This window comes from Atta colombica, unplaced genomic scaffold (genome assembly GCF_001594045.1).
Source record: "Atta colombica isolate Treedump-2 unplaced genomic scaffold, Acol1.0 scaffold96, whole genome shotgun sequence".
In the NCBI taxonomy this organism is placed as follows: Eukaryota; Metazoa; Arthropoda; class Insecta; order Hymenoptera; family Formicidae; genus Atta; species Atta colombica.
In genome coordinates this window covers 1,086,332-1,111,002 of record NW_017259590.1, presented here as the reverse complement: position 1 = coordinate 1,111,002, position 24,671 = coordinate 1,086,332, and the positions used below count along the sequence as shown (strand labels likewise).

General features: G+C 27.2%; 3 protein-coding genes across 12 annotated transcripts in view; 2 read left to right on the top strand and 1 right to left on the bottom strand.

The window, feature by feature from the left end:
- Positions 1–2,859, top strand: part of LOC108693657 (serine/threonine-protein kinase PINK1, mitochondrial) — a 3,482-nt gene extending 623 nt beyond the window's left edge. The window contains exons 2-7 of the mRNA XM_018202702.1: positions 489–766; positions 1,034–1,560; positions 1,632–1,754; positions 1,878–2,295; positions 2,403–2,504; positions 2,605–2,859. Of these exons, the coding sequence (XP_018058191.1) occupies positions 489–766; positions 1,034–1,560; positions 1,632–1,754; positions 1,878–2,295; positions 2,403–2,504; positions 2,605–2,859 (1,703 nt within the window). The remainder of the gene's footprint in view (positions 1–488; positions 767–1,033; positions 1,561–1,631; positions 1,755–1,877; positions 2,296–2,402; positions 2,505–2,604) is intronic.
- Positions 2,860–5,570: 2,711 nt separating this feature from the next.
- LOC108693713 (GPI transamidase component PIG-S) overlaps positions 5,571–24,671 on the top strand; it is a 40,866-nt gene continuing 21,765 nt past the window's right edge. For all 3 annotated transcript variants that reach the window (XR_001932031.1, XR_001932032.1, XM_018202796.1), the window contains exon 1: positions 5,571–5,686. Coding sequence is in view for 1 of the 3 variants with exons in the window: in XM_018202796.1 (XP_018058285.1) it covers positions 5,641–5,686 (46 nt within the window). In the remaining 2 variants the exon portion in view is untranslated. The remainder of the gene's footprint in view (positions 5,687–24,671) is intronic.
- LOC108693712 (protein I'm not dead yet) overlaps positions 7,143–24,671 on the bottom strand; it is a 19,327-nt gene continuing 1,798 nt past the window's right edge. For 2 of the 8 annotated variants that reach the window (XM_018202789.1, XM_018202790.1), the window contains exons 3-11: positions 15,455–15,528; positions 15,257–15,374; positions 14,096–14,367; positions 10,886–11,000; positions 10,745–10,806; positions 9,445–9,567; positions 8,876–9,205; positions 8,141–8,519; positions 7,143–7,557 (exon numbers count right to left, since the gene is read on the bottom strand). In XM_018202789.1, the coding sequence (XP_018058278.1) occupies positions 7,306–7,557; positions 8,141–8,519; positions 8,876–9,205; positions 9,445–9,567; positions 10,745–10,806; positions 10,886–11,000; positions 14,096–14,367; positions 15,257–15,374; positions 15,455–15,516 (1,713 nt within the window). In that variant the 5' untranslated portion in view covers positions 15,517–15,528 and the 3' untranslated portion in view covers positions 7,143–7,305. Of the gene's footprint in view, positions 7,558–8,140; positions 8,520–8,875; positions 9,206–9,444; positions 9,568–10,744; positions 10,807–10,885; positions 11,001–14,095; positions 14,368–15,256; positions 15,375–15,454; positions 15,529–17,417; positions 17,471–20,538; positions 20,614–24,671 lie in introns of those variants that run through there. The other 6 variants (XM_018202792.1, XM_018202791.1, XM_018202793.1 and 3 more) reach the window with 6 other exon arrangements.

Sequence of the window (24,671 nt, the reverse complement as noted above, 5' to 3'; positions counted from 1 at the left end):
AAAATTAATAAGAATTATAAATAGAAATTATATTCTAGAAATTTTATTAAATATTTAATGCATTTAAAAAATTATACTCTTCTATCTTTGAGTAATCTTTTTTTAAAAATATATATGTATTTTTGTTGTGATTAAGATATGGTATAACTTTGTGTGCCTTCCAACAAGCAACAGTGCAACACAATGATTATGTCATTTTTGTTTAACATTGGCAAACGAGGATGTAATGATTCATTGTGTCACACTGTGTCATTTGTGTCACTTGTGAAGGTACATTTTATTAGAGCATGAATGATTATGAAAATAGCATCATTATAAATTGGTTTTGTGTAATAAATGTGGATGGTTTGTCAATATTTTATTTTCTATTATATACCATTATTTTGCTTTATCTTTGATCTATAAATATTTTGTATGCTGTTAGTAACATATGATCTAATAAAAATGTTAATTTGTATATAACAGTTTTATGTTTATGTTCATGACAGACAAATCCCAGAACAGTGGTCTTTGTCAAACTGGCAATGTATGGAATACAAGAAGACATCTTGGTTATTTGGGAACACATGCTCGGCGTATCTTTGTTGACAATATTTTGAAAAGGGTAACCAATAGTCTTGCAGCAGATTTACGAAGACGTACAGCAAGTAGACTTGTTTTTGGTGATTCTGCGCCATTTTTTGCTCTTGTTGGTATTTCATTAGCATCAGGTACAGGAATATTGACAAAGGATGATGAACTGGAAGGAGTATGTTGGGAAATTCGGGTAAATGCATTTTAGTTTGATCTAAATACTGAGAAATAGCTCATTTTTCACAAATATGTTACCACTAATATATTGGGTTGTTTGGAAAGTTCGTGCCGACTAAAATTTAAATTTTAGTATACATTTATTAAATTAAAATTTTCTGCGTTTCAATTTTCCTTCAACATCGGCACGAACTTTCCAGACAATCCAATAATACAGAAATGTTATGTTACTACCATTCTTAGCTTATGAAATGTAATCTAAGATATAGTATGTTATGTTTAGGAAGCAGTTTCGAAATTACAATGGCATTATATGCCTAAAGACTGTCAAACCGTTCATACTGATGAGAACACTGTAACTTTACAAAATTTTGTAATGGGACCTATAATTGCTAAAGGTTGTTCTGCTGCTGTATATGCAGCACGATTTGTAAATACGCGGGATGAAGATGATTTAATGGATATTGAAGTGAAAACAAAAGATGCAAATGAGTTTCCATTAGCTGTAAAAATGATGTTCAATTATGATGCAGAATCCAATGCTGCTGCTATTCTAAATGCAATGTATAAGGAGACAGTACCGGCTAGGAAACATTATAGAAATGATAACTTGACTACTTGGGAGCAAAAATTAACAGAAAATAAAGTCATACTACCATCTCATCCAAACATTGTGTCAATGTATTGTGTCTTTACCGACATGATACCAGTATTACCTGGTTCTTGGAGAATGTATCCTGATGCTTTACCAAGTAGAATTAATCCTCAAGGATCAGGCAGAAATATGAGTTTATTTTTGGTGATGAAAAGGTTATTTTTTTTTAATGGGATAAGGTTACACTTATATTCTCACGATATTTAACATGTCGCATTATTTTTAGATATGACACCACTTTGAAACAATATATAACAAGTCGAAACGTTGATATGAGAGTATCAATATTATTATTCGCTCAGCTTTTAGAAGCAGTAGCTCATATGAATGCAAATGGCGTAGCACATCGGTAAGATTGAATATCTTTCTATCATTGCTATCTTATATTAATTACATGCAATGATATTTGTTCTATAAATCGACGAGATTTATCTTAGATTCTTTTCTTTTTTTATTAATGTTTACAAATTAGAGATCTGAAAAGTGACAACATTTTACTCGATCTGTCAGAAGAGACTGATAATTCTCCGTCTCTAGTTGTGACAGATTTTGGTTGTTGTCTGGCCGATAAAACCCACGGGTTATATCTGCCTTATAATTCTCATGATATCGATAAAGGCGGTAATATTGCACTGATGGCACCAGAGGTGATAACAGCGGAACCAGGTCCTTTTACTAGTATAAATTATACTAAAGCTGATCTTTGGACAGTAGGAACTATAGCATACGAAATATTTGGAATGCAAAATCCATTTCATGGCAAAAAGGATGAAAAAGCTATTTTAAATAATTATAATTATACTGAAAATGAACTTCCTGCTTTGCCAGACAGTCTCCCATCTATTATCAATACTGTCATAAAAAATGCGTTGTCAAGAAATGTGTATAAGGTTTGTAAAAAAAGCAACAATTTGCTCAAAAATATAATCTAGTTTTAAAATCGTAATCTTGTATAGAAAAAAAAAATATTAAAACTTTTTTCTAATACTTGCACTAGCGACTCGATAGCGAATTAGCAGCAACTGTAATGCAATTGTATCTATGGGCACCTAGCTCATGGCTAAAAAAAAGTGAGGGACGATTACCATCCAGCAATGAGGTAAATATATACAACAAATATACATAATAGATCTATTAAATCGAATATTTATTTGGTATTTATTAAATTATTTAATACAAAACTTTTATATATCGTACAGATTATGCAATGGCTTTTATGCTTAACCACAAAAGTTCTTTGTGAAGGACGGAAAGAAAATTTGCTCCTGTCTTATGAATCGCATGTTGATACAAAACACGATATCAATAGACATAATGCATACAAATCAACACATTCGAAGCATTTTTATGGAAGGCGCACAATGCCAGAATATCAATTAATTGCAAGCTTTCTTAGAAGGGTAACGCTCACTAATATTAAAAATGCACTAAAATGGACACAACGAAATATATAATTAAAATATGTGTATATATATATATATATATACATACATAAAGCATCAAAAATTCAATTCACTTTTGCACAGAAATTATCGTCAGTTATAGAGAAATAATTTTGAAATCTAACTTGATAAATTCAGGAATACTTTAAGTTTCTTTTTTCTATTCTTTTTGCTTGCTATTTTTATATTTAATCTTCAATATTTAATTTGATACTTCAAACACAAAAGGGCAAAGAAGTAATTTAAAAATTAGAAGTAAGATGCAAAATTTATTTTTGTTAAATTAGCCATTATGGACTAACGTTCATAAATGCTTTTGTAATTTTAATGTCTTATATTTTGAAATAAAATTATTTTTACATATTTAATTTACGTATTTAATTTATTTGATGAGTATAATCATTAATATGTTATGGAGAAAATACAAAGAAATTGATAACATAAATATTATCAATCAAAGCATATTAAAATATGTTTGATAATATACAAATATATTTTGAGGCATGGAACTAGGCTGTGTTGCGGATAAAGTCAAAACTTATGTGAGATCGTTACATTGGTAATATTAGCTTTTAAAATTAAATACACAATATAATATATTTTCAATTGATATGTTATTTATTTTCCTACGTTTCTTCTCCTTCTCATACATTTTATAAATATATGCGCAATCGCATCCTTTTCTACTGAATTTTACAAATGCTCGTAAATAAAAAATATATATAGATACTTTCCAGTTATAAAATTATTGGATACTTGCATATACGGAGACATAAATTGAGTGCGTTCGAGGAGACGCTATTTAGTGCTACAAGCTATTTACGGAACTGCAGACAACGCTAACAAATTATCATGACACTAATGGTAACGTTTTACGTCAACCATGTTATCAATGCTATTCCTTGGCGAAATAATATACAATATATATTGCATGATACATTGATGAGATAATCATATATCTCGTCAATGTATCATGCAAATATCTTTATATAGCTTATAAAGATAGCTGATTTATACAAAAATTTGCGTAACTGTTAAAATTTAAATAATTCGAAAAAAAAAACGATAATTGTATAGTTTAGCTACATCTCATCTCAAAAATTAATAAAATTAGGCTTATTCGATGCGATATATTTTTTTGCATGAAATGAAAGAATCTGACAAAAATAAGAGTGTGCGCTCCTTTTATAAAACCAAATCAATTCCTTTTTTTTTTGTAAATGAACGATTCCAGTTTACATATAACTTTTCACACATAGTAAGGACAGAGCAGGATCTTTTTAAAATACATTTTTTAACAAGTATTTCATTGCACTTGCTTAAAAACATTAAAAACATTAAGTAAATTTCGCGCACTATTGTAGCGAGAAAAACGCATGCGCATGTGTCCACAAATGATCCGCCTATAATATGTATATATATATATATACATACAGGGTGGGCCATTTAAAATTTGGAATTTAATTTGGCTCTAAAAAAAAGACGCATGAATATTTTTCAAAGTTTATGGCTTTATTGGAAAGGTAGTACATTGCCATTTACCGAAGTCTTTATTCAAAATTCTTCTCAAAGAAGTGCATGAAATGTTCAAATTTTGAGAACGATGGCGAGTTGATGTTGATGATTGTTCTAAACAACAGCAGCAATGTTTTCGATTGACCTTACTGGATGAGCACGTGAACGAGTTGCTTTATCCAATAAGGATCCAGTTTGCCGAATTCGCTTCACAAATTGATCCACAAACTGCGTTGAAGGCATTTCTTTTCTATCAAATTTTCCACGTAAATTTCTTACAGTTTGGATTGAAGACTCACCACTTTGGAAGTAAGTCAATATTTCCCAATTTTTGTTCAAGCGTATAGCGACCCATTTCGTAAATGTCAAACAAAAAACTAAATTTTTGATACGTCATAAATGTTATTACGCCTTTCAAACTCAAAATATGAAATTCCAAACGCTAGATGGCCCACCCTATATATATATGCTGGGCTGCGTTCAAGAATTATGTCTAGATAACTCTAGGTGCATTTTTGCTATAATATGCGTAATGTAATCTATAGCTTAAAGTTATCTGGACGTAATTCCTGAACTCAATCCTGGTATTGCACTAAGGCTGTTCTTTAGGGCTGTGTTCCGTTTCACGCATGCTGCATTATTTATCCTTGTTATTCATCGAATATTAAACAAGGATGAATCATTTCGCAGCCTAGCTAAAGTTCCTACATGATTTATCTTCTTTTCTCTCCACGTTAGAGAAAAAAAGAGAAAAGGTGAACCGCGCAAGAAGTTCAGTTAAAAAAAACAGCTCCGTCTAAGGCCTGTTTTCTGTAGTGAACTTTTGGAACTTAAAGTGAGATAGAAATATGATTGATATTTGTTTAAAGCGAGAAAGAGAGTTCTAGAAACAGTCTGGTGCAGAAATAGATCACTAGTATATTTCGCAGCTATGATAATTTCCTAACCTCAATAGTCAAATTTTTACGCTTAATATCTCGGTTCTCGGCGCAGAGACGCTTTATTTTTGCTAGATTCTTTCGTTTCATGCAAAAACGTGTCGAATAAATCTTATTTTGTTTATTTTGGAGATGTTGTAGTTAAACTGTCATTTGTAGGTTACACTGTTTTTAATGGAACGAAATATAAAATTCAAAATTGTTTTAACCTTATTTTGCTAGTTAGTGAACTTGCGGATATATTTTTTCAATTTCGCTAATACAGTTTATTAAAGTGTGAGACATTTTTATTGAGTTAAGTGTTTCCTGACTTCTCATCCTTTCGTAAAATCTCTGTGAAATGGCAGAAAAAATGGAAAACATTAGTCATGATTTTGACGTGGATGGTGAGTAAAAATTACAACATAAATTTTAATATATTTATAATTCAAATAAATAAATCAAGAGCTACGAGTCTATTAACTGTCTGTTTATTACAAATTAAAAAAAATCAAGTTAACAAATTATGAATCTATGACTGTTTATTATAGATTTAAAATTATTACAATTGATATGAAATATTTGTAACTCTTTTAATGACAATGAGCATGTATACTAATATTCCATGTACAGAATATATTATGTATTTTAACCCTTAATATATATGATGATTTTTGGTATCATGCAATAGGTTTTTGTATTGAATTAATTTTTATTATTTATAAGTATATAAAAATTTTTAAGTGATTCTTATGTATACTTTTACATCTCTAGAAAATATTTGTGAAGTTGTATATTTATAAAAAATTGTATATAAATGTTATAACTAATTAACTAATTAATGTAAATTGTATATAAATGTTATAACTAATTAATTGACAAAATGAGGAAAATGGACTTTTTTTATATATACAATAATTGTCATAACATGACAGTTTTAGAGTATTATATTGGACTAAGAAATAGTAAAGATCTCAATTTCGAAATTTTTTTGTCGTTTTCGGCATAAATTTTATTTCACGTATTAATGCATATACTTTAATTTTGGGAAAGGATTTTCGAATCTGTAAAAGAGGAAAAAAGTAATTGTTATATAAAAATTATATGATTTATTCGGTACAGATAGCTTTAGGGTTAAGATTCAGCCTTTAACAGTTAAAGGCTTTATTCCATACTGTTGTGTAATCACATTTATAGTTTGATGAACTTTCTTTAATATTGTTTATATACTGATAAATTATATGAAACTCTCTGTATATTTCAAATGTGTGCTAATGTACAGTACATAAAATGTATAATATTCTATAATACAAATAAATTGCTTTTTTGTGACATGGATATCGATATTCATTAACTTTTTATTGATATCAAAATCGATTCATTAGCTTTTGATTCGAATTACAATTACTAAAGCAATAATTATAAACTCAAAGTTATTATTGCTCATCTGAGAATTTACTTGATATTATAAATGTAATAGATGTAAAATATTTCATGAAAAACGTTACTTTACATAAATCTGAAATTCTAAAGATATACATTCATTATTATGTTTAATATAACAATTTTTTATGATAACATTTGATACATAAGGTGTGATTCGATTTGTAGACTCTAAAATCCGGACAAATTTCAATTTAAATTTTCCGCTATATTGTGCTCTACAGGAATCTCCTAAGTGTCATGTAAAAGAATTTTTTGTAATATTTAATTTTTATTATATTAATTTTTCATTAAAAACATTTTGTTTAAAGAAATTGTTCGAATTGTCCGGATTTTGGTGACGCACCCTGTACAGTCTATATTTTTCGTTGAAATTATTTTATAATTAAGTTCTTATCTTAAAGCTTTGCATATATAATATTTGGAATTTATAAAAAAAAAGTAGAAAATGAACTCGATTAAACGAGAAAATAAAATATAATGCGAGTAGTACTCTTGTCGTTGTGAAGATCATTCTTCGCTCTTCGGCGGAATGATAATGAAATATACCGAATAAAAGAATGTTTATATTATATAAGTACTGCTACGTGGCCCATTCGGAGAAATCCGATAGATTAAATACGTATTTACCCCAAGTAGAGAACGCTATTACAGTAACAACGAGCGTGATAATGCTAGGACCGATACCAGCAATCATAAAATCTTTTGTTTTTATGTGTCCCGCGGCACTAGCAATTGCATTTGGTGGAGTACCTACTGGTAGATGGAACGAAAAGGAACAGCAGAGAGTTGCTGGCAGCATTAAATACAAAGGATGTATTTTAATAGCCACACACTGAAAAAAAAAGGAAAAGAAAATACTGATATAATTCTTGGAAACTAGCTTGTACTATATAAGTAGTAAAATCTTGTCTTGCAAGCAAGACAAGTAAATTTTAATCAGCAAATGAAAAGTATTTTAAATAAAAATATATAGTTTAACAATTGTAAATATATAACTTATATATGTTTTTATATGTAAGAAAATATTAGCCAAGAGCATAGACGTTACATAGACATGCCATGTAGAATATATTCATTTTAATATATCAAAAATATTGTCTCTTATTTAAAAATGATTCAAATAAAAATACATACATTATATTTCTTCATTTATAAAGGAAATTATAAATTAAGAAATATAATGCATGTAAATTATACAATCTAAATTGTATATTTTTTAAAAATGCAAATAATTTTTTTCACTTCAATTAATCCATTTTATAATCCTGCGAATTAAAATATTAAAAATAATATTATATTATATAATGAAATTTTTTATACTTTATATTAAAATATGCTAGAATAAAATATCTCTTAAATTATTATTAATTGATCTCTGTTATATTGAAGTTTATCGTTAATTTCGCTATACTCACCATCTCTGCTAATACGGGCAATATAATATTCGCGACAGCTACGTTAGCTGTTAATTCCGTCACGTTCTCGGCAAAAAAGCAGACAATCAGCATTATTGCTACCACGTTAATCTTTTGTAAACCTATCAGGTAATGACCGAGCATTTCTGACAGACCTGATGAAGTGCTACCTGCTGAAATGGCAAACCCACCACCTAACACGAATATTAGACTCCAATGCATTTTCTCGTTTATCATTTTCCAAGTTATTAAACCAAGCGATGCTTTTGTGGGTCGTTTACGCGGATCTTTACTGAATGCATATAAAAAGTCCAATTTCGACGGAATAATAAAAAACAATATCGTTACACACACGGCTGCTGTCGAATCCTTAACAGACCTATGACATAAAAATTCCGATTATTTTACATTCGCTTTAATTTATTATTTTATAATTTTTTATGTTTATATTATTTTTTTTAATTTTTCGTTATTTTGATTACATTTTGGGTTACGTCTAGATGTACATTTTATTACATTTTATTAAACTTAAAAAATTATGAGTTTAAGAAAATTATACTTATAATTTTACCAAAATTATGAATTATAAAAGTATAATGTAAAATTAGTTTTTGTTATTTTTTTCTTATCTTTTGATTATTTTCATGATAACTCATAATGAAGGTTAATTTTGAAATGGAAAATGCATATTTTATGATACTTATTCTTATGATACTTATTCTTATCAATACTCACAAGTTTGTAACATAAGCAGCCCAGCCCGGCATAAAACCAGGGCTTCTGAAGAACCACAAGAGCACCACAAAAATAAATAAGACACCCACGGAGAACTCATGCCATGAGATCGGTCCAAGTTCTTTGTACCTTTTTTCAATAACTCCCGCTGCGATACGCTCGCCTTGTTGTCCAATATCTATCGCACGAGCATCTTTGCTTTCCGGTCTAAAAAGACCCATATACATCACTTGCAGCCACAACCATGTAAGCAAACCCATTAACAGCATGGGTGGCACCGAATATAACATCCAAGAGGCAAAATTTATGCCGGGACTATTGGGAAAACGCCTGGAAATGAAAATAAACTTTATAATTGTTATTATTATTTCTTCTAAATTATAAATATAAAAAAAAATTAAATATGTCACACTGGAATTAAAAATTTATAAAATTAATTTGTAAATATGAATATCTATTTTATGTACGTCATAATTTTTTATATATTATAAATGTTTTGAACTTATTACTTTATGACATTGAAAATAACACATTTGACATAAAATTTGCTGTTTACTATAAGCACATACTTTTCTAAAAATCCCTTTAATGTTAAATTGGTACCGCTTCCCACAATAGTGCCGGTACCACCGAGAGTAGATGCGTAAGCCGCGACGAGATAATATACCATTGTACTATGCGTTGGCCTTTTGCTTTAAAAAAAAGAAAGAAAAATTAGCACCGTAGATATGAATTGTGATACAATTAGAATGGATGAACTTGCGTGAAATTTAGTTTTAATTAATGTTTAAGTTTAATTAATAGAGTAAATATTAATATACACACACTCTTTCTGAAAGAAAAGATTGGTTGAATATGATATAGCATTTAAATTACTGCAGCAATCTTTTCTTTCAGTACAGTATTTATCAATACAGTTAATTACAGATATTATTAATAATACGAAAAAAATGTTTTATTGAAAGTTATATGAAAGTAAAACGGTTTCGAGAATTTTGATTTCTGATTTTTCTTCTAAGTAGAAATGCCACAAAAATATACTACTATTACTTTTTAAGTTACTATCACTTTTTAAAAATTGAGTTATATGATTTTTTTAGCATAATTTTTCTAATTAATCTGTATATGAAAGTATTAAGAAAGAGAAAAACTAAGAATTTATGAAGTACACTTCTGATTTAATATTTTGAATTTATGAATACTTAAAATGTTAAATATCTCGCAAAGTATTAATTTTTTTATTACGTTCGTACTTTTATATTTTTACGATACTTTTACGAACAAAATAACAAAATGAATCAATTGATATAAAGAAAATACATAGTTATTTAAACAATTATTCATTTTGTCTGTATATATATTTTTTAAGCAACTATGTGTTTTCTTTATACCAATTAATTTATCTCATTATTCTGTTCACAAATATTACGATACGATAATCAAAATTAGTTTACAAGATATTTAACATTTTATGTCAACATATATTAGAATAAAATATTTCGAATAAAATAAACACTATATTGATTTTTTAATCTTTACCTTAATATTACCTTACCTTAATATTTTCATATGCAAAATAATTAGAGGAATCATACTATATAAAAATATCATATAATTCCATTAAAAAATGTGGAGATGATATCTTTTGGATGCCTCCTAGAAGAAAAACAATATGATCAAAATGTGTCGAAACCTCATCGTTTCACTTTTATCCGAAATATTTTTTCATAATTAAATTAAATTTTGGAGAAAATTGACTGTATTGATTAAAATGCATCATCCTGTATTTAAAAATTAAACATCTAGAAAACAAAAAATGAAATATGTGTGTACATGCGCGCGTACATGTGTATAACGATAAATAATTACGTTTCCCTGCCCTCCTCTTCGGCCACTCCTTCCTTTTGTACGAACATGTTTCCAAGTCCTTGCTGAGGTAAATAAATTTGAAAAATTATTTTTTTTCGCGTTAATCTTATAGTCAAGATTTCGGAAAAGATGAAGACTCACCGATTCAAGCTCTATGAGAACAGTTTCCATTATCGGTATCATCATGGCTGTAGCGGCAGTGTTCGAAATCCACATTGAAATGAACATTGTCACGAAGAATAAACCTAATGTTAATCTGAGAATAAAATAGATTGAAAAAAAAAATTTTAATAAAAAAAATAAGAATAAGATGTAGACAGAACTAGAGATTCTAATCAGAGTCTAATCTGGCTATAACAAGTGGAAGTGGTTCGGCATTTTTTGTCAAAATCGTAAAGTGAGAAAAGATTTTATCTCGCTCTATAATGATAGGGAAAAAAAAAGATTCAAAGATATGTGCTCGGACTAAAGCGACAAAAAATGTTGGACCAATGATAATTGCCAATCTTATGACCAAATTTTAATTAGAAAGTTAGAAGATCAGATAAAATTATATGACAAAAATTATGAAGTGTCATACGTTATACTAACAACATTCTCACTAAAAAATAATTTATTAATATAAATTAAATAGATGAATATAATAATTCATTTCTATAGAACAGACAATTTTAATACGTCGTTTTAATACATCGTTTCTAAAATAATTAAGAGATATAATACACTCATGAAACTAATTGTCCAAACAGTGCACCATTAAATCGATGATTTCTTTAGATTATTCTTCATTTGAAGAAAAGCTTGATTCATTGAGATAATAATCGGACAATTAGTTTCGTAACTGTATATGTACGGTTTGGAATGTATTTTAAGATCAGGAATAATAAGAATCATATAGTATATAAATATTTTATAATAAATATTTTAATACGAATATTTTTAGTGTTAAAATATTTATTACTATTTAGCGATTAAAAAGCAAGTTACATATTGAATTCAAGAAAAGAAAATCACAATGCTCGTGACATATATCGCAAAATCGCATATCTCTAATTAGAAAAGGGAATGATTTGATTTCTAATTAGCTCGAAATAAATCGAAATGATAAAATAGATTCTTTTAATAAAACTTTTTCGAGAAAAAGATTGAGTTTTAAACAACTAAAATGAAAAAAATATTTTTTCATTTTAGTTGTTTGAAAAATTAAAAGAACAGAATACATTTAGAAAACAATCTATTCTAATTTAATTCGTAAAATATAATTTTATATATAGGGTGGTTAAAAAATAAACGAATATCCTTAGAATGTCATATTCTTGACTTAATTTTACGTGCTGATTTTCATGTGCTTCGCAGAAATACAAAATACAAAATATAACTGTCTTATAAATACTATTTCTCAAATAAAAATATTTCAAATACATATCTCAGAATTAAGTCAGGAATATGAAATATTGAAGATAAACGTTTTTTTGTCTTAATTACTTATATGTTGTATCTTTTGGTTTATAGCAAAGGAAATTTTTTAGGTTCGTTTCGCCTAAATGATTAGGACTCACGAGGAGCGCTGATAGACTACAAAGAGCTTCGAAGAGACACTCGTTTCCGTAACTTCAACACTTTATTTCAATTATTCTCCTTTTACAAATTAATTTTCCCGTCGTGATAATTTAATTACAATTGATTCCCATGGCTATGTTAATGTTATTTAAATATTACTGAAAGACATCTTATAATTTCTCGCACTTCTAATACTTAGTAATCGGTTTGTCGCATTTATCGGATTACATGATACCGGACGTAATCTCGCGTAGCACGTAACGTGTTAATTTAATTCAGTATAATTCCGCTGCTCCCGACGATTAGGCAGCTGAACATAAAGGAACCATGGTGGTAGCTTCGGGCTACTGTATAATAAAACAGCACTATTGAAAATGTTGCTCGTTTTATTATAGGGAGACTCAATTAAATAAAAAAAAAACTTGTAAAAATTAAAATTTTTCTTTACCAATTTTTCTCATACAAATTTACTCGTTTATTTTAAGAATCAACTATTGATTTTTAAAATTGAATTATTTCTGAAAGTAAACTATACAGAACACCTGTAGCAAAGTTAAACATTTTTAGTAAAGTGCACGCATACTTAATTACATTTTAAAATTCTTTTTCTAAAAGAAGCTAACAAAAGTCGACACTGAATATGCGTGTATACAAATTAATAAATTATTTATTGAATATTAATAATAATTTAGATATTTCGACAACGTTTCGTCGTAAAGAAATTATATACGTTTCAAACATTGAACGCAGTTAAATAAAACCGAATACATCAACTGAGATAAAAGGTTTGAATGTCAGTTCTTCTTTTCAAAAACGTTAATAATCCTCTTCAAGATACATTTTTTTGCAATACAATAATTTACATAGAACGTATATGTACAAGAGAACGTAATAAAAAGAACGATTTAATAAAAAGTTATATTAATCAGATAAAAAGCAGAATGTTAAAAAAGAAGAAATAAGAGATATTTTTGTATCATTAATAAATTGGCGTTAAAATACTAGTCTTACTAAAATTCATAAGCAGGGTAATCTTTTTATCTTATTTATTGGAAGTTACTTAGCTACATTTACATGAAATAATTCATTCGAATTTTTCTCCATCAAAAACCTACATAGGCAATAGTTTCCAACTAGTTGAGAATATCACTAATTTTTTATTCTATTTTTTATTCTATTGTTATCTCTAGATGTATCATTATTCATCTCAATAGAATTAATAATTGAAGGTGTTACGAAAAGATTTCATTGAAAGAAAACCGGGACATTCTTTAAATGAATTTGTATATGCTTTAAAATTAGTTTTAGATTCTACTTTTTCGAATTTAATAACAAGTTTTATCAGCAGACATTTGTTTCAATGGACTTCTCCTTGTCTCCTATTGTTGCGAATATTACAAGATCTTGAATTACATTCTTTAAGCAATTTCTCATTTATTCCATTTTATTTCAGTTTCAACAATATTGCATTTGTTATCGATAAAGACAGTATAGATCAATTATTATCTGGATGTTTTTGGCTTCCTTTACCATACGATATATTTTTATAGAATCTTGTAATAATTTTACTTTTTCTAAAAAACGAGGTCTTATTCATCCTATCATTTCGATTTATTTAGAGCGATTTTCGATGTGTTTTCGATAATTCATCCTGTATTACGAATCGCAATAATGCAAATGATTCTACAATATTTGAAGACCTATAATATTATTAGACAAGAATTTTATAAATAAATTTGAAAACGTTAGAAACATCTGACATAACACAATGATATAGAACGTTTAAAACACCTTCGATGACTGCAGCCAATAATTCTGATGATGAGTAATGCCATTCGCATGTGCAAGCCAGAGTTTTCAATAACCACAGCGATTACCAAACTGCCCAGAAACATCATTGTGGTATCGTTCATGTAGCATAAACAAGTTTCATTGGTAGACATAATACCCATTAGCGGATATAAAACCACCGGGATCATACCCGTGATGGGTAATGGCAGGACCTCAGTTACCCAGAACATTGCCATTAACGCGATGATGTATAAACATTTCATTGCGACAGGCTACATCGGCAAGAAGAAAAAATGATTTTTTAATTTTTTCAACATTCAAACCTACAGTGTTAGAAATGTTCTTAAATTTGATTAATTTTTAAGTTATACAATTTGAATTTAATTTCATGACATTACATTAAATTTAATGTATTTATAACTAAAAAGTATATTTGTGTATATAAAATTTAATGTATTTTTCATGAAAATTTATGAAATTTAATTTACTTTTTATAAAATTTTATTAAGAGTACATTAAATTTTATTAAGAATACATAAATTTAATGTTCATTTCATTTAAGTAATTATTGTAACTTAATTTTCAGTTAAATTCATTACTTTTAATTTCGTCCATAACATGTAAAGTCATTTAAAGGAAGCTTGTGGTTACATTTCTAACAGTGGATAAATCGGCATATGTAACTCTTTATTCTCTCACTATACAACCATATTAAATTATGATGTTGAATGTTCAGAAGGAAAAATTACGAGATCTTTTTCTGTATTGTAAATAAATGCATTAAAATGAATTATATGCATTAAATTGAATCCGTATATTCTACTATCGAAAACTTTCTTTTATTATTCTTAATAAACTCTTATATAATTCAATTCACATTTTAGCAAAAACATATCTGAATTTTAAATGTAAAATTATTTATATTTGTTTGTTAATTCATGAACTGAAAAAAAGATTTTCATATACTTCAGCACTTTATTGAACGTGGTATGAAGAATATATGAAGAAATTAATTTAATATGGCTGTTGTTAGAAAAAAGGAGATGTATAAATTTTAAGATGTATAAATTATTAATACAATTTTTTTGTTTCTAACATTTCTTTAAATATACATTCTATGTATTTAATTTTTATATATGAATATAAGAAAAAAAAACATACTTTTTCACTTTCGAGAATCAATATTGGAATTAGGATTAATGGCCATAATATCACAATGAAAGATCGCCAATAAATGGCTAGAAACTTTATCAATAATCTGCCAAACCCATCATTTTTCCTAAATTTACAAAAAAATATTTCATGAGATGTTGAGTTACAATTGTCTTATAAATTGTAAAACTAATATCAATAATTTACCCTGTGTTTCTCTCTCTTCCTCCGGATTCTATAATTTCTGGATCCTCTGATCTCGAAGCCATTTTGAGGTCTTACTGAAATTAGAATATTAAAAAAGCTTTTATAAATTTATCTAAAATATTTTTATAAAAAGTATTATTTTAATTATGTTAATCTAATTAAACAATATTAATTAAAGCATTATCAAATTATAAAATACATGTGTTTAATTTCTAGGGAGTACTTTTTGAAATTAATAATTTGCACAAATATAACAAATTAATTGCAATATTTATCTCCATTTTCCTAAAATTGTTTTAATTTCATTTTAATGTATACATACAGTATATTATATATGCAATATAATGAAAAATAACATACTTATCGAAAAGTACAGGAATATAGTATTAAATTAAAGGAAAGTTTTAAAATTAAAGGGATTCTAAAGTCTGTTTTTCCGACTAAATGCAATAATTTTTGTATAACGATTACTTTTTTCCTCTTTTAAAGATTTGAAAATCCTTTTCCAAGAGTAAAATATATGCATCAATACATGTCTGTGTGGTGCTTATACCGAGAACGAAAAAAAATTGTTTAAATTGAGATTTCTTTTTTTACATTAGTCCAATATGACGTCAGAGCTATCAATGTAATAATATTTGCTTCATATAAAAGCTTTGCGATTTGTATTTATTGTGATCCACAGATTAGTAGTTTACTCGATGAATGAATAACGTGATTTAGACTTATATATCTAATAAAAATGTTATTGTTCTACGAAAATTTATGTATACGTGAGATATTGATGTAGTAGTATATGAAGATATGATGTGCCACATTTTATCGATAAAACAGTGATCTCGTCAGAGTTCGGGCTTTATTTTAAAATTTTTCGCCTTAAGAAAATTAAAACAACACAAAGTATTTATTGTAACAATTTGCTGTGATGTAACAGTTTTCATCCATCACTGATTTGCGGATAAGTCAAATGGATCTTGCGTCTTCCCGGCTAGAGAAAGCGAGCGCAATTGCGGGCGACCGCACAAATCGAACACCGATTAATTTTTTTTGTTAATTGTAACTTCTATAAGATAACATATTAGCCGAATAAAGTGTGAAGATCGGTAGCCATCCTTGACTTGGGCGCTGCTGTTTCATCGAGTTGTCATCGAAGAGAAAACCAATTCAAGGAGGACATCACCGAGAAGGATATCGATGATCCCGTGCACTCCCAGGGGAAGAAGATGTAGATCGTATATTTCTTATTATTTTTCTCTTAAGATTACTATTTATGTCTTGCACTATCGTCACTCATTTTGACAACGTCGTAATGGTGTCGAGTATCCAGAAGAGGAAAGCGGAGTCCGAACCGGACTGCCACAAAAGTGGTCACCGCAAAAACAGGCAGTCCACTTTAGCAAGTAATGAGCTCGTTGAGCTCAAGATTGTGCGAGGAATTGTCATGATCCGTCCCGCGTGAGAATGGAGATCTGGCTACTAAAATAATAATTTATCCGGTAATTTGGACTTGTGCGACTATCATGCGATTTTCTGGATTTTCTGGGTTACGGCTTAATTGCTGATTTGCTTTGCTTAAGTAAATTTTTTAAATAAATATAATTAAAATTTATTTTATAATTATCTAATTGCATATTGTATAATCGCGATCTAATTCACAGCTTTTCCGTAATAAATTTAATAATGAATATCTTAATAGTCTACACTAAAAAAATACTCTTGAAAGATAAAAGTCCTAACAACTTTTAACTTAAATTCCAATAAAACTCCAGCATATCACACACGTAGTTAATATGACAAAATACATGAAAATAGTACACTTTTTGCAACTTTTAATTGCAACATTTCTCAAAATGTTGACATATAGAATAATTTGGAAAACGAATTTATATTCGGCATTCAAAAAACTGTAAAAAATGACCAGTTTTTTATATTTTTTGTCAAACAATGTAATCGGTTTAATTACCTGATCGATAATACCGTGCAGCGTTATACGATTTGTTTGATTGATTTAAAAAACTGAAGCACAATATGAATATGATTGAGAATATTGCATTTTTATGATCACAGCGTTCGTGATTTTTTAATGCATGTATATGCAGCTGTTATTACAATGTCATTTCCGTTTATATGATACCGCGGTTATGCGCTTCGTCTGTATGCACTCTTAATCAAAATGACACTGCCGTCTGTTCAGATCTCTCCCATGGTCATTTAACCCTGCGCCATTTACATCAATAACAATACTACGTCGAGTTTATTGTGCCAAAGCGTGTGTTTTATAACCATTTAAAGATTATTGTACACACAATAAATTTCAGAATATATCTTGCGACACTATTGATATTGGCATGTACCTTTGATAAGGTAGTGTATACTAAATACAAACCGATACGTGATTTTTTAATGCCAGAAAAAATTTAGCGACAAATTTTACGTAATCTAAACTTACATTATGTTTTGTACTGTTTTTCTATAGAAAGAACAACGTATCAATATGTTAACAATTTTTTATTGAATATATTTTTCACGAATTTTTTAAATTCAGAATATTTAAATTGATATATCTAATAGATATATTTAAATAGATCTATCTACTTTGCTTCTGAAAAGCGTTGTCTTAATTGTGTTCCTATATAAGCTCAAAATAAACTCTTTAATGTTTTTTATAAAAGCTTTTAATAATGTTGAATTATATGAATAATATAAATACTCGCTTTAAGGGAGATATCTCTGATGATTTTGATCTTGATACATTAAGGGTCATTCTTTTAAGTGATCTCCAAAAAGTTTCAGTTATTATTAATAAAAAAGTCAATTTTATTTTGTATATCAATATCGCATTATTGGCATATTTGCATGCCTTATGCAGACATATAAACCTGTATAAATCTATATGAAATCTCGTTTTGTGTTGTAAAGCGTATATGTGACGCAATGGATTTTGCCGCCCTCCCCCTCCTCATACGGTGGAAGACTCCACTAATAAAAGCTTAACGCATAGGTTGAACCCAGGGAATAGAATTCGTTACGAATTGTAACGAACTAAAGACTATGGCACGTAGAAAAACTTAAGACATAAGACTTAAGAATTGATCAATCACAGTAGAGATCATAAGACTATACGTAAGTAGCGAATTCAACATGTTGATTTCCTTATTGCTTAAGTCTTATATTTTAGACTTAAGTTTTAATTTCTTAAGTTTTTCTATGTGCCATAGCTTTTACAATTACAAGTTACTTTTTTTGGAAATTATAACTTTTTGTATTTTGAACCTATGTATTTATGACATAATTTTTACTTATTCAATCTTTAATCTTTAGATAGTATTCGTAATTTGTTTTAATTCAAGATCCTTTTAATATCTTAAGGTAATGGTTTTTAGACTTTCATTATTATCTTCAGAGATATCAGAAGATTTACGGATCGTCGTGTTTTTAATATCTTAAAATATTAATACGTCTCTATGATTAGTTTATTTATTATTAAATTTAAGCTATATAACTTACTGTTTTTAAACAGAAAAATCTTGATTCGAGCTTGATCTTCGTGCATAATATAATATTAGAATGAATTTGTGTATACATCAAATTCTTCAAACTGTGCCAATTATATTTTCTGATTTAAAATTACGTTTTCTGACGCAATCCTAATTAAAACTGGAGTAGTAATATAATAAATTAAATTGACAAGTAATTTAATGATATATTTACATTGATAAGTAAAATAAAAACTGTGAAAAATTTATTGTGAAAAATATCAACCGGATATCGTTTCAAGATTTAATTGGCGTGTATAGATTGTAGAATTATTATAGATATGTTTGTATTTACTTAAATATTAAAGCTTAACTCCCTCTCATGACGATATGAGAGGAAAATTACATACAATAAATTACTTACTACGTAAAACTTCATTTTTTAGCTTTTTTTTAAAAACATAATAATTTCGTAATCCTAAAACTTGTAAAATATGTGATAAACTGGAATCTGTCTGGTATCTACGTCATAAAAATATAAAATAATTCCTGAAATATTCAGCTGTCAACTATGTTGCAGCGCGTTTGCTGCAACTTTTGACAGCTGAGAAATATACTATTATTTCAGAAATTATTTTACATTTTTATGTAATATATCAGATAGATATCTGTAATTTGCCGCATATTTTATCGATTTTCGAATTACGAAATTATGTCTTTAAGAAAAAAACTAAAAAATAAAGTTAGTATTATTGTATATTGTTTTTATTAACATTTAAACAAAAAATATTACAAATGTACATTTTTTAATTTTATTTTAAATTGATAGCACTTATTTTAAACTGATTTTAAAAAAGAAACGGAAAGTAACGAATAGTTATTTTTTAAGTAACGGTAACTTGTTACTTCTAAAAATCAATAACTAGTAACGGTAACTTATTATTTTTAAAAAGTAACTTTCCATTCCCTGGTTGAATCTTGCTAATTCGTAAAATAATATGTTTAAGCTGTTATTTTATTATTAGTTGTTATTGCTAATATTAGTAATAATAATTATATTTATAATTCTATACATATACCAAAGGAAGATGTTAATATAAAAAAATAGGATTATGTACATGCAATGCAATATAGTTAATATGCCAAAACTTTTTTAAACGAGCAATTATAATTTAACTCATAAAATAAAATTCGTTTTTTAATTAAATAAATATAACGCTATAAAATTTTCAAATAAAATTTTTAACTTATAAAGTCTTCCTCAGTGATTTTTATGTAACCTCTTACAAAGTTAACGAACTTACAATAATACAATAATAAAAATGATCGCTCTAAGCTAATCTTACATACTTATTTCTTCTTTTAAATATTGCGAAATAGGTTAGGTATCTAGTCAGAAGTTCGAAAGTCCAAATTATAAAAATGTGTTTTATTAATTCCTCGGTTGTTATCGAGAATCCAAGTCAGTCAACGATGTCATAAAAAATACGATAGTCCGATCGAGAATTTCTTCAATGACTATTATATTTTGTATAATAAATGTCAATTTATAATTAAATGATTAATATAATTAATTAAATAATAATGAGAAGTTATGTTCACACTTACGTTAATTTAGAAATCTATTGAATCAAAATCAAAATAAAAAACTGTGTCATCGTATAAAATAAAACAGCTCTTGATTGTCAGATGTTTTGAAATGGACTGATATTATAGGTCAGAGAATATATATCGTTAAGTCATGACATAAACAAGTATGATCGAAAACGTTACAATCTTAATTAGCGTATGTCGTCAAGTATATTAAATAAAATAAGATCGATCCAACAACTCACTATCGTTCATTAAATTTATGCCATTTTTTGCTCTTTTATGTATTTTCGAAATGGTTCTTTTTTGGAAATTTATCTCGTGATCTAAAATTTCGATGATTTCCCAGTTAAAGCTGTGATTGGAATGAATAATGTGTTTCGTGACCACTAAATTTGGATTGATCTAATTTTTTATATTGTTACAATGCTCTTTTATTCTAATTCGAAACTGTTTCTTCGTTTGTCTAACATAAAAGACGTCACAATCATTGCAATTGATTTTATAAATTACATTATTATTTTCTTGATGTTTTCATTTTTTTATGTCTTTTATTCATTTGAGATTTTTTATTCAATTTGAGACATCAATATTCTATCACAGTTTTTGATTTATTTATTATAATAGTAATCTTGTTTGTAAAGATCTAACGTAAGGAAATACAATACAATAGTTTTAAAAAAGCTTTGACATATTAACTATGTTGGGAAGATGTTAAGTTAGCCGCTTTTTGGGCAAAATAGAAAAGTTCTGAGATGTACAAGTTATATATCATATTAAACGACTATTCGAATGATATATTGCATATCTTGGGAAAATCAGAATCAAGGGAAAATTTGCCTTTGAAACTTTTAGGTTTAGATCTAAAAAAGTGATTATATAGAATTTTTTTAAGAAATAAACTATACATTTTTTCAGGATATATGGTAACTGGATATATTGATAACATATTGGAGGTATTAAGCCCAGTTGCACCAATGTTACTTTAGCCTTAAAGTCAAAGTAACGTTGATGCAATCGGACCTTAGAGGTATTAAAAATATATAAAAAAAAAACAATAATAATTTCATGTTTTTATTAGAGTTGCGTTTCATTTGGCGTTCGCAACTATCATTTGCCCTTGTTTTCTAAACAAGGATGAGATGATTCTATAAGCGTTAAAAGCATCTAGTAATACGCCTGTGTATTCTATTCCTACTATGCCTTCGATATACGTATAGAGATTATATCAAAATAGTGACAATGAATACAGTAATTGTATCTTATTGCGTTATACTTATGCGTTATAATTATAGCGTCAAATTATTTTAGTCAAATAGTTTTGGAATTTCTCTTCTCAAAAAGATTCGTTCGTTTGTTTAAATAATACAATTCTTATATATAATATAATAAAAAAATTGCTCAATTTTTGTATTATTTTTTCTTACTTTTTTAATAAATATGGTAGCATAAATATGATAAAATTTGTTTTGATTGCGATTTCTCTCATGTTCCCTTTTCCAAGATACGCAATATATTATTTGACTTCACTTGAGTAACCATTTAATGATATGATGTATAATTTGTACATCTTGGAATTTTTTTCATTTTGGAAAAACAGCCCTTAATATCCTCCTTTATTAAAAGAAATTATGTCTTACATCTGCATATTATGTATACTGTATCTCTTGATAATTCTAACAAAAAATATATAATTAGCCCCAAACAACTATAATATTATAATAACTATAGTATTATAATATTATAACAGTATTATAATATTATAGTCGTTTTTAGGGCTATATAATATTACAACAGTATAATATTATATGGCCTTAAAACTCTCATTTTCACACTTTTTTGTTAATATTGAAGTACTTAAATTTTTGAAGAATTTTAATTGGACATTATATATAGCTAACACATTGCTTAAGAGTTTTGCATTAATTAAAATAAATTTATTTTAATATAAATTTATATTTTGGAATAATATTAATTTAAAGATGAAAATTGAATATTATATACTTTTTTATCATATAGATATAGTGCAGATGATATGCGCGTGTTCGTGCATGCTTAGAAGCTAAGTTCGTGTAAAACAAATATAGCTGAACGCTTTGAAAAACCACCGACAGAAATAGATTCACTGCTAGTTCAACTTGTATTTCCAACATTATTAGTGAAATCGAAGACATATTCATCACTTTATACACATATTCGATGAATTTATTATTAACGCTTGTTGATTAATTTAATGTATATTAATTTGATGTATGTTTGATGTATTAAGTTTTTTTAATATTTATTATTTTTCTATATTATTTTCTATATCTATTATGACTTTGTACATTTTATTTGAATGTAAATGTTATTATATTTTCCAAAATAATTTCCAGAAAGAAAAAAAGAGAAGCAGGAGAAAAGAGAGCGAAAGAATGTGTGTGTATATTAAATAAACTTTTCTATTTTGAATAGCATCTATGCTACTACTGCGAAGATAATTTGAAAAATTTCTTCTGACGCCAGAAATATTCAATTATTATAATTTTTGACAAATTTGATCTTGCAGAAGATTACTGTTAAAATTTCAACAATATGTTTATTAGTTTTTTTGTTTCATTTATGTAAAGCAACAAACTTTTATTATTATTTTTTTAATAGATAAAGCGAAATATTATATAATTGTAAAATACATTTTATAAGATTTAATATCAACATACATAAAAAAAGCTTGATTCAACTTTGAAAAAAATCTTTACCATTGTTTTCAATTGTTAAAAAATGGACTATTGAGTTTAAATATAGTCTATAAATGATGAAGATCATTTTAATCGTCCAAAAACCAATTAAAATCATTGAAGAAAAATCCATAATGCCATGTTGAGTGACGACGAGTAAAAATGTGTGAGCCTCTTCGCTCTCAGTTTGAGACGCATTAAATATAGAACATCAGGAAAACCATAAAAATAACATTAGCGATAGTGGTAGTCGCGCACTCATCATGTTTGTTATTTTTTACTGCATTTGTCTTACAACATCATTGTTATTTTTTACTGCATTTGTCTTGTAACATTATACATGTCATAAATTATATTTTGCTTATTTTAGTTTTTAAAAATAAAATATTCTATTTTATTTATAAGTATTTTAAGGAGATTTTAATATTAATATACATATCGCAGAATTTTAAAAAGTAACACAATTGTAAAAAGTAATTGTGTTTAAATTATTTGACATCATATGATGTTTCTTTTAAATAATTTAGACACAATTACAAATGTAAATGAATTTTTTTTTAATTGTATCGAATTAATATCTTTATATATACATTAAAAAAAATACAATTATTAATAAATTGTATTAAATTGTTCTAATTTTTATTATTAAAATATCTTAAAATCTTGTTATATTATTGCAGTTTTGCTAATTTCTAATATCATAATCGTATAATATATTCTACGCACGTTTGTGATAGATTTAAAAAAGGATAGATTTAAAAATCAGGATGTATGTGTAATTGAAACATGAATTATCATGTCCAATCATTCTATTGTAATCAAATTCTTTTCTTTGATTCATCCGCAAGCGATGTTCGCGATGCGTGCAATGCACGCGATATGCCGTTATACGTTGCATGTAATGTAGCACAACCTATACGACGCGGATTATTAACTTCTACAGATTACAAGAAGTTAAATTCTTTTCGTTGTCCTCGATGCATTCACATATAGAAGAATTCATTTGAATTGAAAGAGGCATGACGCTGTCATCTATATAAAAATAGAAGACAAAGCATTTTGCTTTATTCTTCATTTCTTTTTCTTTTGCGAGCAAAAATCTGTGAAACTTGACATCACATTGTGAGAAAAAAATTTGGTCTTGCTAAAATAAAAAAATTTATAACAATTAAACGCACTCTAACGATTATAAAAATACTGAAATACTGAAGTATCCTGTTTTTAAATTTATGATCACAGAAGTTGGGATCTTTTATTTAGATTATATATGTATATATATTTTTCTAATTTTTCGATCTTTAAGTATATGTATAAATTTGTATTAAATAATATAGGGGAAATTAGGGCTGGTTGTTAGTTTTTCAATAATTTTTAGAAAAAAGTGGTAAGGTTTTGAAATATTATATACGTTATAATACATCTATACTTTTAGGT